This window comes from Acinonyx jubatus, chromosome D1 (genome assembly GCF_027475565.1).
Source record: "Acinonyx jubatus isolate Ajub_Pintada_27869175 chromosome D1, VMU_Ajub_asm_v1.0, whole genome shotgun sequence".
NCBI classification, from domain to species: domain Eukaryota; kingdom Metazoa; phylum Chordata; class Mammalia; order Carnivora; family Felidae; genus Acinonyx; species Acinonyx jubatus.
This window is the reverse complement of record NC_069390.1, coordinates 74929769-74948769: the sequence shown is the minus strand read 5'-3', so window position 1 is coordinate 74948769 and position 19001 is coordinate 74929769. Positions and strand designations below refer to the sequence as shown.

Below are 19001 nucleotides of genomic sequence, written 5' to 3'. Positions count from 1 at the left end.
AAATCTTTTGTTTTGATCTGCCAGGGTGAGGAGGTCTGGGGATCTTAGCCATTTAATAAAGATGGTTCCGGGGCGCCTGGGTGGCGCAGTCGGTTAAGCGTCCGACTTCAGCCAGGTCACGATCTCGTGGTCTGTGAGTTCGAGCCCCGCGTCGGGCTCTGGGCTGATGGCTCAGAGCCTGGAGCCTGTTTCCGATTCTGTGTCTCCCTCTCTCTCTGCCCCTCCCCCGTTCATGCTCTGTCTCTCTCTGTCCCAAAAATAAATAAAACGTTGGAAAAAAAAAAAAAAATGGTTCCAAGCCCAGGCACTAGCTTATCTGAAATCTTGGGCTGCCCTCTCTGACTTCACTCCCTAACAATCCCCTCCTCACTTCTCTGTTCTGTAAGAATCATCGCATTTTCTCTCAGCCTAAGCCAAGGGCTCCTACCAACAACTCACGCAGGTATTAGCACCAAAGGCAGTCATGGTGGCCAGTTCTCCAACTACGGCTGTCTCTCTTCTGCAGACTCGGGAAGACAAGTTTTCTTGTTGACCCCCCTAACCTTTAGGATTCAGTCTGGGAACTGGAGTGAGCAGAATGGTCAGCAACCCTAAACCACCCACATTCTGTATCCCAGGGCAGAGTCCTCTGGAGATCCCGCTACTTTCCAATCCTTGACACTCAGCCCCTGTCACCTCCCCTTATTCCTGGCCAGCCGGAGCCAAAGCCCCCACTTTCCCCAGGAGACTGTGTGGCCTTGTTTCCTTTTAGGTATACTTGCTGGAATGTTTTTGGACCCTGTCAGGCTCCATGCCGTTTATTTTGTAAGCGTATCGTACAGTCAGGAGCCCTCTGAATGCCGACTCCTGGCACCTAAATGTCAAACTCTAGAAGAAAATTTGAGAAGGGCCACCTTAGCCCTCCCTGCACGGATATGCAGACGTTCGTAAAGACGACCTCAGAAGAAATGCAGGAGAGCCCGACAACATGACCTACCACAGGCCTCGCTTTGGTAACAAACACCAGAGCCTCGCACCTAGGCTCGGGAGGGATTGCCCAACTAGGTTTCCTTAGGCCTTCAGTCAGGGAGCCCCTTCCATTTCCTGTTGAAATGGCTGGGATCCGAGTTCTGCAACGCCTGGTGGAGAACAATGGAGCTCAGTTGGGTTCTTTATTCCTTAAGCGGGCTCCACCTTCCAGCCATCCTTGGAGTTCAGAAGGAGTGTTGTCACGGGGGGGGGGGGGGGGGGGGGGGGGGGGGGGCGGGGGGGGATGTAAACCACCCCTCCTCCCTCCCTCTCCATACCTGTGACATAACTACCTGCCCGTCTCTTCAGAAATAAAACGCTTCGGCGTTTTGATGAATTTGTGCCCCTTCCACAATGAAGCGTGTATATGACTATGTGTCGTCCTGTGTGTATGAGGTCCAACTCCGTGGCAAGAGTGGAAAGGCTCTGAGTGTCATACTCCCTTCCCGCTTCATCCAAGGTAAGGGACACATGTGGCGTGTCTCCTTGGAGCTGAGGTGGGTACAGATGAACCTATCACGTGCTCTCCAAACCATGGGGCTTCCCTTTGACCCAGGCAGCTTTGGACTAGGGCTTCTATCTTTTAACATTTATTAAGCTCTGGGATTTGGGACTCACTATGGTCAATGGTAGGCTTATCTTCTCATCTTTCTCTGATATATAACAAAAAGGAAGTGTTTTCTGAATGCCAGCCTAAGTTACCCATGATGGTGACTAGTTACCTGAGTGGCAATGCAGGAAAAGGGTGTTTGCCAAAGTCAGGCGACAGAAAAGAACTTACTTTTTCAAAATGGGAACTCGTCTACTAAAGAGAACATTGGCCGCATAAATAACTCCGTTACACATTCGATAAACACCACATTACAATGGATGATGTGCAGGCAGGTCAGCAAACTTCTATTCATTGGCTCCACTACTCAGCCAACGCGTTGGTGGGCTCAACGATCTGTACAAGGCAGATGTGGGTTTAGTGTGAATGAGGGGGACACGGTGTTGGGACAGGACAGGAATATGTCACATGAGATCATACTAAAAACCACCTACCCTTAGCGTACAAAGATAATGCTGTTGATTGGCCGTGACCCTGGCAACGGGGACACAGAGAAAAGGGAAAAAGACAAGATGGGAACCAACAGGTAAATGAGAAACACCTGTGAACAGAATGCAACGCTACAGGGATTTGTGCACCTCTTTCCCCTGCAGGTTGTGAAGTCAGAGAGCTAGCTTATTTGACACCATGCGTCTTGGGTTTCCTGGGACAATGCACAACTTAGCTCGATGCTAAAGGACTTAGGGAGCTAATAATATGTACAAAGCCCGGCACAAAGGAAGTACTGGTCAAACAGTTAGTCATAATCACCATTAACTATTATCACCTGAATCCCACAGCCCCTAATACAAATCCTCCCACCAAGCAATGCATGCGTAAGTCCCGATAAATTTTTTTGTTATGGCTAATACTTATTAGCATTTTTTGCATTTATAACTGCCTTATAAAAATAGGTATCAATGTCAGACTACTTAGATGAGAAAAACAAAGCGCAGGATGGTAACTTACAAAATATAACAGAGATAATAGGAACATAAAGAAGACCCAAGTCCAGGCTTTTGGTTTCCAGAGTCCATGCAGTTCACTATTTCTCCCTATACTGGCGGGAACAGGGAGGGAAGGCGACCACCCTTTGGTTCTTTGCTCCTGGGTTCCCGTGGCCTTGTCAGAGCAACCACACCATGGGGTGTCCATGATCCACACCCTAACACCAAGCATCACAGCTTCTGCAGGCTCGAGCAGCCTCGGGGGAAGCAGGAAGGCTGGAAATCTGCCTCTGAGTTGTTCTCTTGGACTGTTCCTTACATTCAACATTATTAGCTTCCACGGGCTAATGTCCTGTCTACAGAGAGCGTTCTACTTATTGGGGGCCTAGGCTATCTGGGAGGCACCACATTTCATCACCTAATGCTCACAAAAACTGAGGCCAGTACCACGAACCAGGTCCTGCTCCTTTCTGAAGGAATGCAACGAACCTTGGAACGCCACAGAAAGTGACCTTTTTCCATCTGCCACCGAACCGACCAGTTACTTAAATATGTCTGAGCAAAGCTGAAAAAGCCTCTTGTCCTCAAGTCCACAGTGATGTATTAAAAAAAGAAAAAAAAAAAGAATCATAGCATTTAAAGAGTCACATCTTGACAAAAGAAGGGTCATGTAGGGAAGCCTTGTAGACTGGTCCTCCATCATCAATGACTCTGGACCGTGCTGCCCATAGCCTGACCCCAGAATTTGCTCCCCATTTCTTTCCTCCAAGCTTACAACATGCCTAAATCACAATCCTGACAACCTACAATCACTGGACTATATCATGTCTTTTGTTCTCCTGAATTTTTATTTAAATATATTATTATTTAATTTTTCATACATGAGCCTTTTCTCCCAAGTTTTTAGCATCTATCTTTTTTGAGGGTAGAAAATTATGACTTCTACTAAGTTGGTACTCCATACATTTGTGTCAACTGATTTGACCCCTAAGCCCAAGAGCAAGTTGGGAGACCATATATGCTTGATGAGCTTTCAAATAATGGCTAAACCTTCAACATTACACTATTAAAGAGGAGACCTCTGGTGTTTAGATTCGCTCTGGATAATTGGTTCATGACAGAATCTCAAATCACGAGATTGCCAATATAATAAATAACATGGCTCCGTGTTATTGCCCTTCTTACGTATTTGGGGTCACAAAATGCAGCTCAAAATGGGAGCGACGATGTTATTTGGACTGCGGAAACAAGGTCACTGAGGGCATCTAATCAACAATCCATTTGTTCTGTGCATACTGCAAACCTTCACAGACGAGCTTATTTAAACTTTCGTATTTGTTAACACCTGTCTGTAAATGCACCACATTAGCATTTTACGTCGACTGCATCACTTAATTCTTACAATCTTGGGCATTCACTGATCTCATGCCATACATTATCCTACTTTTAAAGTATGCAACCTTCAGGATTCACAAAGCAGAGACTTCAAGGCCTTTAGAAAGCCAAAAAATGGACTTTGAACCGGGCTTGAAATCACCCTCCTTGCACCACACGACGGCTAACTCCCATGTTAGTACAAGAGAGCACTGCTCTTTAGTATGGGGTATCCTTTTTCTGCTTCGACTTCTTTCTAACCAGGTACCCGTGGAAAAGTTTTTAACTTCCTCACCTTTAAGTGATGATGATAATATCCACCTGACAGGGTGGTGGTGAGAATCTAGTGAGATAAGGAATACAAAGCATTGCACACAGTGTCTCTTTTTAGGGAAGTACTTAATACCTGTTAGCCTCTCTTATCACGCACTGCCAATAGGTGTTAGGAGAAAGGCAAGAGGTACCACCCTTGAATGTCCCTTCGCCTTCAAACACCACGGTCCCTAATCCTCAAGCTCAGTAAGGGATCAAGGCACACTCCAGCCCACAGAATCTCCGACTTCTGAGCAGCTGTCCCGCAGCGGGATGCAGAATGAGAGCATCATGTCAAGGTAGTGTCTGGACCCATCAGGACATTCTCTCTCGGACACGGCCCTCCTTCCTTCTGGACTTGTGCTGTCCCAAAGAGTAGCCAGGAGCCACATGGGCTACCAAACACCTGAAATGTGGCAAGTCTGGATTGAAATGCGCAAGAAGGGTAGAACGTGCATCAAAATCTGAGGACTTAGGACAAGGCATGTAAAAGAGCTCATTAATAGCTTTTTGTTTTATGTTGGTTATCTGTTGAAATGACAACAGTTTTAACTAACTAAATCATGTTTTTAAAGATAGGTTTTTAATGGGTTAACTAAACTAGGTTTGAAAATTAACTTTACTTGTCTTCTTTTAACTTTTAAGAAAACATGGCTGCTAGAACATTTCTAAGCAGACACGTGTGGCTCACACTGTCCTTCTACTGGACAGCACTGCTGAAGACCCTGCTATACGTTCACCAAAAGGCCTCATTTTGGAGATAATTCCAGAATTCAGTGACTGTCAGAGCAATTCATGCAAACAGACCAGCAGTCCCCTCTCTGCGGTCCCCACATCCCCAAGCAGCAAGGGTGATCAGCAAGCCATATCCAACGTATGAAACTATATGTTCATCTGCAATTAGGCCATCCTGCGAACATTTATAAATCTGGCTTGTGTGATGGACAAAATGTTTCAAACCATGATATGAAAATAAACATCAGTGGATAAATGGATGGAGGATGTAATCAAGGAATTCAAAAGAGAAAATGCAGACGGCTAAATACATTTTCCAAAGCAAAGTTATTAATAGAGAAATAAAATCAAAATAACCTTTTTCAGTTTACTGACATTAACAATTCAGTTCAACAAGTTCTAACTGAGTCCCTAAGAAAGGATTTTTGTTTTTTGATAAATTTGTTTTTAATGTTTATTTATTTTTGAGAGAGACAGAGACAGAATGCAAGTGGGTTGGGGCAGAGAGAGAAGGGAGGCACAGAATCCAAAGTAGGCTCCAGGCTCTGAGCTGTCAGCACAGAGCCTGACGCGGGGCTCCAACTCATAAGCTGTGAGATCATGACCTGAGCCTAAGTCAGATGCTCAACCGACTGAGCCACCCAGGCACCCCAGGATTTTTTTTAATCCTCAAGATAAGACACATATTCGAATTTCACCTAGTATGTGTGAAAAACAGCGTGCAGGAAAATGACTGGAAGGAATTATAACAAAGGGTCAGAGTGACTAATGCTAAGTGATGGGATTACGGGTTTTTTTTTTTATTGTCCTATTTTTCTTTATATAATTTCCACAACGAACATGTATGGCTACTTAAAACAAAGATTCATTGTCTAAGGAATACATGAACTTTACAAAAATTAGAAAATAAAGATAAACCAAAAAATCTGCATTGTTATTTTAATAATCAGAAAGTAAACAAAACGAGGTAAAGGAATGAAAAAATGAAATGAAATAATAAAGAGCTTCTTGGCTCATGGTGAAGAGGTTCAAATTTTAAGACTTCCCCTTAAGCAAAAATACCTATTTACATAGAATTTTCCAACCTAACAGTAGTTTCTTATAATTTTCTGACCCTCAAAGCAACACAGAGAACAGAGTATTTAACAATGGTTAGTCTGGATAATGGGACTGCGGGTAATTTACATTTTCCTTCTTTTTTCTTTTTTTGGCAGTGAAAAATCAGTTAGTTTTAGAAAACATCAACCGTAACAAGTTGCAGATAAGGAAACTGAGGCTCAAAGAACTTAACACAACTGACTGCAAAACAGAAGAGCCAGAACTCAAAACTCCTCAAATCTTCTCTCAAACCCACAGCCTCCCCACCCAGACCCGTTGGCTGTGTAGACACCGGTAAGACTCGTAAATGCCCAAATTAAGACTCCAGTCTTGCGTAAACTAAGATCAGATTTATTGCTATGCAGGATGGATATAGACAATCCTCTTGTTTGAAGAAGTCACTTGTTTAATGCATCATAGCTGGAATTGTGTTAGGTTTCCTGAGAAAGTAACCTGAACTTGACCCTAGCCTTTGAAATTCCCAGACTGCAGAGCCATTTCTCAGAATAAACAGCATTTTACCTAGCTCATCCAGCCATAATCCAGCTTAAAAACTGTAGAAACTCCTAAATTCGAATGCTGGTATTCGAAACACACGTTTAACTGGTGGAATTTAAACGAGGCTCCATAGCCTCATTTTTGTTAAGGGCAATGCATAGTCTTTAATCCAACAACTCTGGATCTGGCTTACCTTTTGTCCTACATAGTAATTCATTTTCATAACTGGATGAACCACAAATCGCCACTCTGGAAACACACTTACTCTGAAAATTCTCCTTCCTCCTCCAGGCATTTCCGACTCAAAGTACGATGGGACCACCAAACATTCTTTCTTGCAATACGGCACATTCCAAACCTCAAGCCAAGCCCACCAAGTAAGCCCTGCTCTTTAGCATGAATCTTTATGCTTGTTTGTGTTTTAAACTGCACTCTGGCTGCACAGTTGGATTGACAGGCGTTTCCTGGGGAGAGGTGTTCTCTCTCTTTCATTTGCCACACGTGCTCCTTGGCTATGTCCCCTCTTGCTCCCTCCCTCCTCCCTGAACCCTCATTTGGCATGTTCCCAGAGAATGTCATCTATCCTAAATAAAGCCAGCCCTGGAGGTTTCTCGGGGGGAGGGGTGGGGGTGGGGGGAATGCACAGTGCACTTTTTAAGGAAAACATGAGCGGTTTAGGACATTAGTTACACCCACAAGTTCCCTCTCTGACTACAGGAAATGGCAAGCCCCTGTCCTGCTGGGAAGAGGGTGGTGGAGATGACGGGCCCCTGGGGAGAAGCAAGCCAGCTTCTCTGTGCAAGAAGTCCACAGCACCTCTTGCTCCATCATCTTTTATCAGCCTCGGACAGCGGGCTGGGTCAAACGCCACCATTTCAGGCCTTTATAACGTATCCACCTACATACTAAATATCAAATTAATACATTCACAGATGAATAAAATATTAGTAAACAGTCACCACTCTTTTCTCTGCTCCTGGGAAGCTAGGAAATCAAACCCCCTATGCTGATGAGGCGAATCAGCCAAGATACAGGACAAAAAAGGGCAATGGACAGGTGGAAAGAGAGTGCTCTCTTCGTGGACAGGAGTCATTTTTAGTCTTTTTCCAAATCGATACTGTCTGAGCCATAAAAGTTAGTCATTATTTAAAAAAAAAAAAATTTAACGTTTATTTATTTTTGAGACAGAGAGAGACAGAGCATGAACGGGGGAGGGTCAGAGAGAGGGAGACAGAGAATCTGAAACAGGCTCCAGGCTCTGAGCTGTCAGCACAGAGCCCGACGCGGGGCTCGAACTCACAGACCGCGAGATCATGACCTGAGCCGAAGTCGGCGGCTTAACCGACTGAGCCACCCAGGCGCCCCAAAAGTTAGTCATTAAAATAGTACCCTCTCTTCCGTAACTGAAGCATTCTGCTAAAAAGAGGCTAAGGCAGACAACACTGCCTCGGTCCCCCCCTCCAAATGAAAGTAAGCCAGAAGCCAGCCGTACGTAGCTCAGAGCTACAGCCGTCAGCAAGCTTAAGTTTGCTCCTAGGCCTTCTAAGATACCTGGAGACAAAGGGGGCATCTGGAGGCCTTTCCCCCTAGAGTCTGGAATACGTCATCAGTATTCTAGACCTCCTGCAAAAAACAGAAGTGGGCAGAGCACAGGCTGGACATCAGGTGTGATATATACATCTGGTTAGAAATTCGCCAGAGGAGAGCTACCAAATAAAAACCGTATTTTTGCCTCTACTGCAACATACAGTGGGGTGGCCAAGGGCTCACTTTCTGGGAGCTGCAGCGTGTGGCAGAGAAACCCAGGTTTGCTCACTGGCTCGTGCACCTCCCACGCTGGTGCCCGGGACTACGTTACTTTAACTCACTTCTAAGCCTGAGGGTTTACCACGCACATCATGGACCTCCCCCCGCACCATATGACAGTGATGGTGACACCACCCACCCCTCAGAACTGAAGGAGAGAGCGAGGATGAGGTAACCTACACAGCAGGCCCAGCATACAGAGTTCTAGAAACTGGAAAATCAGGGCAAGCATTAGAGGAAACAGGTTTTAGTGTACTCTGAATCCATTATAACATATAGATCATACGAACAAAAAACACAGTTGATTTGCAAGACCAAATCCATGTAACTAGTAAAATAACCCCCCAATAACCTAGCTTATAATTGCAAATTAAAATCATTAATGCCATCTGCCTATTAAATTAGCAAAGTTTTTGTAACTGTAGTGACTAATGTTGGTCAAAGGGCAGTGATACAGGCACTATCATATTTTTACAAAGGTATCTGGAATCACAAGTCATTAAAGGTTTGCTACAATGTACCCAATAATTTCAACTCTAAACAATGATTCCTAAAAAAGTAAAGGAAAAGTTCAGAGACCCCCTCCAGAGAACAGGTGGGGTGAGAACAGATAGGGTAACCATCCACTGAGCTGAAGCAAGGAGGGAACCTGGGCTCCAAAAACTCTTTAAACAGACTTTCAACTGGTCCTTCTGTTTTTATCTCCACCTTCACACTCATTTTCAGAAATACTATCAATTCTTTTTTTTTTTTTAAGTTTTATTTATTTTGAGAGAGAGAGAGAGAGAGAGAGCAGGGGAGGGGCAGAGAGAGAAGGAGAGCGAGAATCCCAAGCAGGCTACACTCTGTCATGGCAGAACCTGACTGGGGGCTCAATTCCACAATGGTGAGTTCATGACCTGAGCAGAAATCAAGAGTTGGTCACTCAACCGACTGAGCCACCCAGGCGCCCTGAAATACTACCAATTCTTAAGTGTTTGGACTCTTCTCCAGAACAGTCAGGCTGCCTCTCAGCCTCTTCCATTGTGCATTCAGGAAGCCACTCTCCCAGATCCAGGGTTAGGGTCAGGGTCAAGGCCAAGGTCAGGGCTAGGGCCAGGGTGAGGGATAAGGTATATGCCTGGCACCCTGCAGCCCAGAAGCCCCTCAAAAGGGCCAGGGCTAGTTTCAGGGTCAGGATTAGGATTAGGGTCAGAGGTTAAGGGTTAGGGGCCAGGGCATGAAAAATTTGATATGCATGATGATGTTCATTACATTATTTATAGAAAAAATGATGTAAGTTATATGTTCTATAAAATATTACACAGCAATAAAAAGGATGGCTATGGAAATTACACACTGCAAAAAGAATGTGATACAAAACTACCTAAAAAAAGCTACGATACTAATCTAAATATAATCTAGGATTACAACACGTGAAAAACTTAATGTGTATAGGAAAAATATTAACAGTAATTGTATTAAGAAAGTAGGATATTTTGAGTAATTCTTTGGCATCTTCGGTTTCCACTTTTGGAAATATGGTCGGATTTCTTTGGAAAGCAAACATGCATTTGATTAACGTACTCCAAGCGCTGTGACAGAGGTCAGCTCACCCACCAGAACCCACTCACGCGTTCGCTTCCATTCACAGTACAGTCCCGTACCCCAAGTCACTACTTCTAGAAGTGTCCTGTTTCCACAAACTGAGTCAGAATGAACACCCAAATGCTTGCCTTTTTTTTTTTTTTTTTAAAGCACAATTCTACATAGAACAGCCTGTCCAATTTTCACCTTGTCCTCCTTTGTATCCGTCCATTTCCACTTCTGGGTTGAAGGGTAAGATGTATGGAGCAGAAAAAGAACCAGAGCCTTCATCCATGGCTGGCTCTTGTTCCCTGGAGGTCCCCCCAGCCACCTCAGCAGGACCTCGGTCTCCCTGTCTCCATCAGCCTCACCCACAACAAGGGCCAAGGTGGTACAAGTCAAGGAGGCTTTGACTGATAGGCTCTCCACGGGGGTTCCCACCAGAGGAGACTAACACGCTTTACAACAGACTACCACACATCTCCGTCTTTAGCAGATCAGGGCAGGTGAATTTATAAGCTATGGTGAGTCAGTACTATGAAGGCCAGAACTCCAAGTTCATACTCCTCTTATCATAAGCTCTACACTCTTGTCTCACTCGTCTTTTGGACCTTTCCACCTCTAGGCAAAAAAAAACAGTGAAGTCTGAACAAAGTAAAGGGTTGGACAAAACCACTGAATGAATCTTCACCACCTACTGAGCCCATTTTTTGCATCACAAGGCAAGGCGATGGACTCCATGATCTCACTCAGTGGCTTTTCCTTCACGTCCAGGAGTCTATTTGACTCATCAGGCTTCTGAAACCATTGCCATAAATGACAAACAGATAGCCCTTTAGGCACAAGAGAATGTATCCATGAAATTAAAAGGAGCCCTGCTCATCTCTTGGCTCAAAGAAAACTTGAACATCACACGCTGCTGAGTTTCAGATCCAACCCTTGAAGTTCAGACCACGGTAGATGTGTCTGGAGCAGGGCTGGTGTGGATACAACTTTGTTTACTCTGTCAGCCCAGGGCTGTGCCGCCGGAGCCATGCTGGCTCGCCATGGCCAGGCTCACAAAGGGCCCTTGTAGCTCTGGGGCCAAGCCTCAATGGTCTGTCTGTTACGTCCCCTGCGCCATTTTGATGTGCAACGTCAATCCGGCTGCCAAGACTGGCAATTGGCTCAAATCCCTCATACATTTCTTCTTTTTAACGTCATAGCTTTGAGACAAATGACACTTTCCACAAATAACTGGGTACATCTCCTGTTGGCGTTTCCCTCCTCCCCTTCCCATATCTCGCCACTCCATATCGCACGTACTGCCAAATGATGAAAAGCAGAATGACCCACTTTAGGCACTGCTGTAAAGCCAAAGGGAAGTGGCTTGATGTGGGGATATTCCCACCTTCTACCAAGCTCTAGAGGCTAAGTTAAATGTTTAGGAAAAACTGTGAAGTATCACAAACCAAACTCTGATATGATCGTGCGATAAACATCACAGACTACTTTACACAAGTCTCTGGAATCGATGTGGCACCAATTGGAGATATGAAGACTCTTTCCCCCCTTCTTCAAACCTGGTGCTTTTGAAGTTTAAATGTCTCCTGTGGCTTAAGGAACTATAAGAGGGTAAGAGGCAAGAGCCCCGTGGGCCCCATCTTGGATTCCTCAGTGGGGTCAGGCTGTGCCCCCTTTAGGAAGAATGAGTTCTGCAGCCCGTCAGAGGTCTAAAAGGTAGCGTGCTGCTCCCAAGCTGGCATTTCTGGCCCAGTGCACGGAAACGTGTCCACAGCTGGGAAGAAAAGGGCACGTCGGCCGGCTCTCTTCCTGCCAGGGCCCAGTCACACCCTTTTCGGAAGATGGACAGCCAAGGTATGCCCTGCGCCCAGTCGCTGGGGTCGCACAGGGAAAACACGACTCGTCTGATTTAGAAACAGATAAATAAGGCCCTCTGTAAAAACGAAGACATAGCCAATAACAGGCAGTGGCCCCTTGCCTGTTCTTCTCACGCTCCACACTCTCCCCAAGAAGCTCGGCAACATCGAAATGCCGGGAACTCCCAAATTTGTATCTTCGGACCCAATTTCTCCCTTGAGAGCTTGGTTTCCAGTTGCCCTATGATTCCTCAGCTTCCATACCTGATCAGTCATTAAATCCCACCAATTCTGCTTCCACGCCTCTCACAGTATATAACGCTCCCCTACCCCTCTGGCCTCAAACTTGGACCGTCCTCCCTGATTCCATTGAAATTGTTCCTAAAGGTCCGCATTGGTCCCAGTCCTGTTCCTCTGCTTCATCACCACCCTTCACTGCCCCTGGGGTCAGCCTAATAAACATCACCAGAGTCTCGACTTGAAAACACTGGCTTTCCTGATCGCTTATGGCTAAATTCCAAACTCCAGAGTAGGACTCCCAAAGCCCTCTACCAGTCGGTCTCTGCTCCCTGTTCTAACACACCTCTGCCACTGCTGGCCAAACTGCCCCCACCAGCGGCACTGCAGCTCATTCGAGACAAACAGGCGGCGCGCCCCCTGCACGGCGCCCCCTGCACGGTGCGCTCTGCTACCTCCTCTCTTCGCATGATTTCCCCACAGCTCCTGCTCGTCCTTCAAGACCCTGTTTGGAGGTCACCTCCCCTGTGGGGCTCTTCCACCGCCCCTCCAGTTGTGAGTCATACTATCTCCCTGGTTCGGAGCACACAGCATGCTGCATGGCATCGATGGACTCAGAGGCTGGCTCCCCTGGGACAGCACCCTCAGGTTCTGGAGGGCAGGGAGTCTTTCTCTATCTCTGAACTTGGTACAAGGCTGCACAGAGTTTACAGTCAGCAAGTGCTGCTGAATGCACCGGGTCATCAGAAGAGGGATTAGAATTAGCATAACGGAGGGGAGAGATTTTGACGGTCGGGACACGGGAGCCTAGCTCCAGAAGCCTCGGAGCTGTGGGCTGTGGAAATGTATGAATCTCTCCAGGTTTTAGTTTCTCATCTGTTCAATATGGAGGGAAGACTACATGATTTCTATGGCCTCTTTAACTCCTCGGTTCTAGCGATCAGACTACATTTTCCTTTCCAATCTACAATGAAGAAAGGCTCCATAAAACCCCACGGTAATAACATGCTCCGGGAGTTGGACGCTCTCCACAAAGCCAGCCAGGAATATTGCTGCCTTGCCTGGCCACTGGGCACAGCTCCCCAGGACAGCCAACAACGGAGTCTCCTCCCCTCAACTCAGAAATCCCCAGTCGCCTTCTGTTACATTTGGAGAATATCCCTAGTTGCTCTCTGTTCTGTTTCACTCTACGTATTTTGGCCAAGAAGTGGCTTATTAAATATTATGCACAGGAAAAAAAAAACAAAAAAACTGATGGCAAAAACCTAACATGCCTTGAAAATAACAAGCACTAAGAACATAATGGGTTGAATTCTGACGCGCCAGACTAAAACCTCTGGGCTTGATAATCACCTCGTGACCCCGTACTCCGGGGGCGGCTGGTACCTCAGCACGGCCACCTCTGTTCTTGCAGGCTGAGGAGCAGGGTATGGCTTGACCATCTCGTGGAGCATCCCCGGGTGCTGGTCACTGTAGAAAAGTCCATGCTCCTGGGTCTTGCTGACCGGGGACATCAGCTGCTTGGTCTTGTAGGGGTACTCAGGCGGAGGACCCCGGGGGTCCAGCGCTTTGCCTGCGGGCTGGGCGGGGGAGGGGCCCCCTCCCGCCTTGAACCCCTTTCCGCTCCCTGAGCCAGGGAGGTGCTGCTTAGCTCCGGTCCTCTCCAGGGACAGCTGCATGATTCTCTCACTGAGTGAGCGGACGTGGCCCTGCTTAAGCTCTTTGAGCGCCTCGTCCTTATGTGCCTGCCCGCTGTTGGCGCGGTTCACCGTGGGCCTCCCCTCAGTCCGGGCCTTCTGACTGGTGCCCCCAGCCATGTAGTAGCCATGGCCGATAGCCCCCTGCTGCTGCTGCTGCTGCTGCTGCTGCTGCTGCTGCTGCCCTCTGAAGAACTGGGACTGGGCCTTGGCCTCCTCGTAAGTGGGCAGCTCCTCATTGTTCTGCTGAGGCTGTGTGGGCCGCACCTGCTTCTCCATCACCGTGTTGTCCACCTGGTGTTCTTGACCCTGCGGTTCCTGGCGTGCCGACTGGTAGACCATTTGTGGGTCTTCTTGGGTGAGGTTTTCCGTGGAAGAAAAGTTGTTTGGAGGGTGGGCTGGTCCTGCACTCCCTGTGGCCTGGTGCTGAATGGCCAGCAAGTTCATGTTCTCGGTCGGGGTACCATACCGCAGTTGTTCCTGGATCAGCCGCTGCAACACTGTTCCAGCTGCCGCATCCTCGGAACCTCTCATTTCCACCTCTGAGATCCTCAGGAAGTTTGGGGAGTGGAAGTTGCACAGAGGATCCTCAACTGAAAGATAAACGCGGGAGAAAAGGTATCAGGATATTCCACAGGAATACCGGCCTGCTGATGCATGGTGAATAATGAACATTCGAGCCACAGTAGCACTTAAAGACAAGATTTCAAATACCCTGCCACCTCGATTTACCCCGCAGTTTCTCAGGAAGTGTTTCTCCAATTCAAAGCGTCTCTACCACTCTCCACTGCCAGGCCTCCTGCTTCCTGCTGGACCTTGCTCTGTCCTTCCCCTCTCCCCTTCCTTTAAACTCCCCACCGGCCCCTTCCCATCCGCACACAAACATGCCAAATCTTCCCCATCTTAAAAAATAAATGCAAGCCAAAAACCAAGATCAAGCAAAAAGCAATCCCCTTTTCTTGGCCCTACCCATGTCCCCCTAACTGCCGCCCGTGTATCTCTCCTCCCCTTCTCTTCTGATTGCCCTCAGTAAGTGATCTGCACTCGCTGGTCTCCACTTTCCAGATGCTCCATTCAACACCCTCCCTACTGCTCTGATTAGCAACCAAGCCCAGTGAGGATTTTCCACCTCCTGTATTATGCACCTCACCTCTCTGAAGCATTCTGCACGTTGATCATCTGCTTCTTGAAATGCTCTAATTCAGCATCCAGGTCTCCCACTCCCAACACCCGCCCTGGTTCCAGCCCCTGCCTCTCCGTGCACTTCTCTGACTCCCTTTTCTCCACTTGCTCCTTAAGTTCTCGTGTTTCCCACAACTCTGCCCTGAATGCCCTCCACCCTCACTCAACAGAATTTCCTCCATCATCACACCTGCCACTGGTCTTCAACCACTGATTCAGGACCCACACCTACAACGACCAGCAGACGGTCCATTAGTTCTTCAAACTCAACATGCCTTCCGCACCCTCAACCTCCCCCCCACCAAACCCCATATCCCTGCCTCATCTACTCCTTGCCAAGCCAGAAACCTGGGGGTTTTCCAAAATTCCTTCCTTTTCCCCTACCTCCCACATCCAGGGTCAGCCTGTCAATTCTATCTCCTGAACATCTCTCCCAACCTTCTTCATTCCCATCCCAATCTCCAAGTTTATTATTAATAACCACAATATAACCCCAAGAACCATTTGAAAAGTGTATATGATGTATCAAGTTTTGTCCTAAATTCTCTCCATACGTTATTTTGTTTATTCCACATAAAATCGTATGAGGCACATAAAATCATACGACACAGATATCCATTTCCCCTATCTTACAGATGAGGAGGGAGGTTCAGAGAAGGCAATGACAGATGTCACAGGAGCAGCAAAGGCCAGAACCAGGATCTGACTCATTCTACAACAAAATCTGTGTTCATTCCACAACACTGCAAAGCCTTGGTGTCTAATACCCAGACAATTCCAGCAGCCTCCTTATCTAGTTCTCTGACATGCCTCTCATTCCCACCTCCAAACCCACCCCTTAGACCTCAACCTATCTTCCACATTACCCTGAAAGACTGTTTGAATAGGAAAACCTAATAATATCACTCCCCTGCACAAGATTCCTCAGGGGTTAGTTACCAGATGAAACTGACATTCTACCCTAGGATGTAGCAGGTATGGCCTTACTTATCCAGCAACAGTGCAGGCCACCAGCACTTAAGACCACGTACTTCCCAGACATGTCAGTTCCCTCCTGCCTCTAGGCCCTGGCTCCCTCTCCCTAGAAAGGTGCACCTCACCATGTCTCCTTGGGACATTCCTAGACGTGCTGTACGTGATAGCTTCACAGCTGCCTCTGAGTTAATCGTGTCCTTCTGCAGCCCAGCAGGCTTGAGCCCTCCTTCTCCTAAGTCCCCACTCCATTTGTCAATATCACCATTACAGCAATGATCACGGTAGATGGAAATGGTTTATTTACACAAGACTCTCAGCTTCTTCAAGGCAAAGATCATGCCACCTCATCTGGCTCTCCCTAGTGTGCAACCCAGGGAAGCGCGTAATGGGGGAGCAAACATTTAACCAGCAAAGAATACCTAATGAATGCCAAGAAATATACAATGTATCCATCTCACAACAATACTAATAAGTAGTGTACTGAGGAAATTATACAGCATGAGGACAGTAAAAGTTCTAGCTCTTACTACCGGCATGAACTTGGCATGACCTTGAGCAAATCGTTTACTGTCTCTGAGCTCAATCTCCTCTGCAAATTGATAGAACAGAACTCGACCATCTCCAAACAGCCTCAGTTCTACGATTCCATGCAATGATGGCTCTGTGTTTCTATATGTACACAGAACACATCATCTCCCCTCAAAACATCTTTCTTCCCCAAGGTTGCCTCTTTGTTTTGTGGGTTTCTTTTTTTTTTTTCTAAGTGACATCCTTATCATCTATGAGTCATCCAGATAGAAATTTCAGATGAACTTTTGGCCCTTTGTCTCCTTTTCTCCCCACATTTGATCAACTGCCAAGCTGGTTTTTCTCAGTCCACAGTGAAATGAGAAAAAATAAAGGTGGTGGGGTATGCTTACAAAATATATAGATATACGTATACTTGCACATACACATGTGCATATATATATACAGATATATGTCACTGGCTTTGTGCCTTTTTTTGGCATGGGCTGTCAAGGGTTATATCACTTTTACTCTTTTTGGCATTAAAATATGAGAAAAGGTGGCACTAGATGACATTTTTAGTGTCTCTGAGACAGCAAAAGACCGCAACCCTAACTTCTATGCCCTCAGCCACGTCCTGGGTTTGGGCCCTCCTTACCACTTGCCTAGATGTCCTGAATAGCCTCCTAATATCACTTGCCTCTGATCTCTTTCTTTGATCCACACTGCATTTCTTATCTGTCTTCTTCTACTAGAATTCAAGAACCGGACAGCAAAACTTTATCTGTTAATATTCACCTGCTGTATCTCCAGTGCCTATAATACAACCCTGACACACAGAAGGCATTCAGAAAATACCTGCCCAGCAAATTCAAAAACTCTACAGGCTGGTTCCTAAAGCTCAGCTCTGATCATATCACTCTGCCTCGCCCCCACAATCCCAAATCACACCTATGAGATCTCACGCCAGTTTTCTGGCTTCTCTGAACCTCTCTCCTCTGTAAAATGGGCAGGCTTCATATCTGCTTCGCAAGACCACATGTGCAGTAAAAGCGAACTTACTCCCTACCTTCAGAGAATGTATATTATAACTGACATATAAACCCAAAGCTCAACAATAAAAAATTTTAAACACTAAAAACAGATTATTCGAAGTCCACATAAGATGAATTGCCAAATAACTGTAATAAGCGATGAAGAGATCCATGCGGGCTGAAATGGGCCACACGTTCACTGTGCAAATCCTGACTGCCAATCTGTTACATCCACTCTGACAGGTGCCGAGGCAGAAGGTAAAGAGAGCACAGTCCTTACCCTCAGAATAACGGCTCTGAAATTTGAAAGCAAATTCAAAGAAAAATGAATGCTGTGAATAACTTGAATATAAATTTAAATAAAAATATATTTCCAAAAGAAAATGATTTTTTGGGATGAATAATAAAAGGAATGGGGTCTCATCAAGCACGAAAACTGCTGAATTCCCTTTTCATAAGCACATTTGCCAAGAACCGTGAGATCCTTCCCTGCAGTGATTTTAAAGATTCCCTTCCAGTTTTATCAATCTCAAAAGTCCTCAAAAATAGGCAGGAAGTTTTCATAGAGGAAACAGCTTCCTCCCTACTATGGTTTTGGATTTCTTCTGAGCTTCTGAATTATTTGCAAAAAAGAGATCAAAGTGAAAGCAGAGAAGGAAAAAAGATTCTGGGAAAGGGTACAAAAAAACTATTTAGGAATCAGAGAAAAATTAGGGAATAAATGGTGTAACTCTCAAGTTCTTGCAATAAGAACTCTGCTGAGAGTCACATGATATCGTAAAATAGTCTATTGACGCCATAGCAAAACCATTAAAAATAAGGCACCTACTAATAAAGAGACTATCAATGATACAACTGGCTGATTCTTAAAGCGAGGCTACAGAAAAAATTATGCAAAAAAAAGGCTAAAAATCAGAAACATATGATCATCTTGCTTTTCCAAACCAAATGCCGGTAAAAGAACTTACCAACTTTTTCCCTGATGCCACCTTTTGCCTCCACCGTCAAAGCAGATGCCTCGCGCCTCCCCGAATAGAGCTGGAAATCTGGGAAAAAGTAGTTGGGGTCTTCTAGAATCGGGGTGGGACTACCGGAGCGGTAACAAACAGGAGAGGGTCCTGGGGAAAAAGCAATGTGCGTATTAGTGCCACCGAAGTCCTCCTCTCCCTCCTTCCTGTGTGACTCATGAGAGCCCACGAGGCATTTTCCCACATTCGACTCGGAGCTGCCTTTTTGATTCATAAAATTCCAGAGTTACCATTCAGAATTATCGCAAGGCCAGCCACCCACCAAAATGACCCATGAGGTCAGAATAACAATCTTCAAGAGACACTGAGTAAAGTCATGACGCTTTTACACAACCCGGTTCCAAGGGCAGCAGCAGCAGCAACACTGACAAAAATCAAGCCCTCTGCAGAACTGGATGAGTCCCAAAGTTTGGGCTGGTCAAGGTGGGGGACAGAAAGGAGGGAGGTGGGGAGGCCAGCAAAGGAAATACCAAAACGGGGAGAGCAGAATACCTAAAAGATGCAGAGAGGGGTTGGCCATTTTGCTAGACCATGTGTCAGCACGAGCAC

The 19001-nt window shown here is 46.2% G+C and overlaps 1 protein-coding gene across 10 annotated transcripts in view; it reads right to left on the bottom strand.

Moving 5' to 3' along the window:
* AMOTL1 (angiomotin like 1) overlaps positions 1-19001 on the bottom strand; it is a 155168-nt gene that overhangs the window by 54782 nt on the left and 81385 nt on the right. For 9 of the 10 annotated variants that reach the window (XM_027040045.2, XM_027040046.2, XM_027040047.2 and 6 more), the window contains 2 exons: positions 18393-18542; positions 13383-14319 (listed from right to left, as the gene is read on the bottom strand). In XM_027040045.2, the coding sequence (XP_026895846.1) occupies positions 13383-14319; positions 18393-18542 (1087 nt within the window). Of the gene's footprint in view, positions 1-13382; positions 14320-18392; positions 18543-18944; positions 18988-19001 lie in introns of those variants that run through there. The other variant, XM_053203830.1, reaches the window with a different exon arrangement.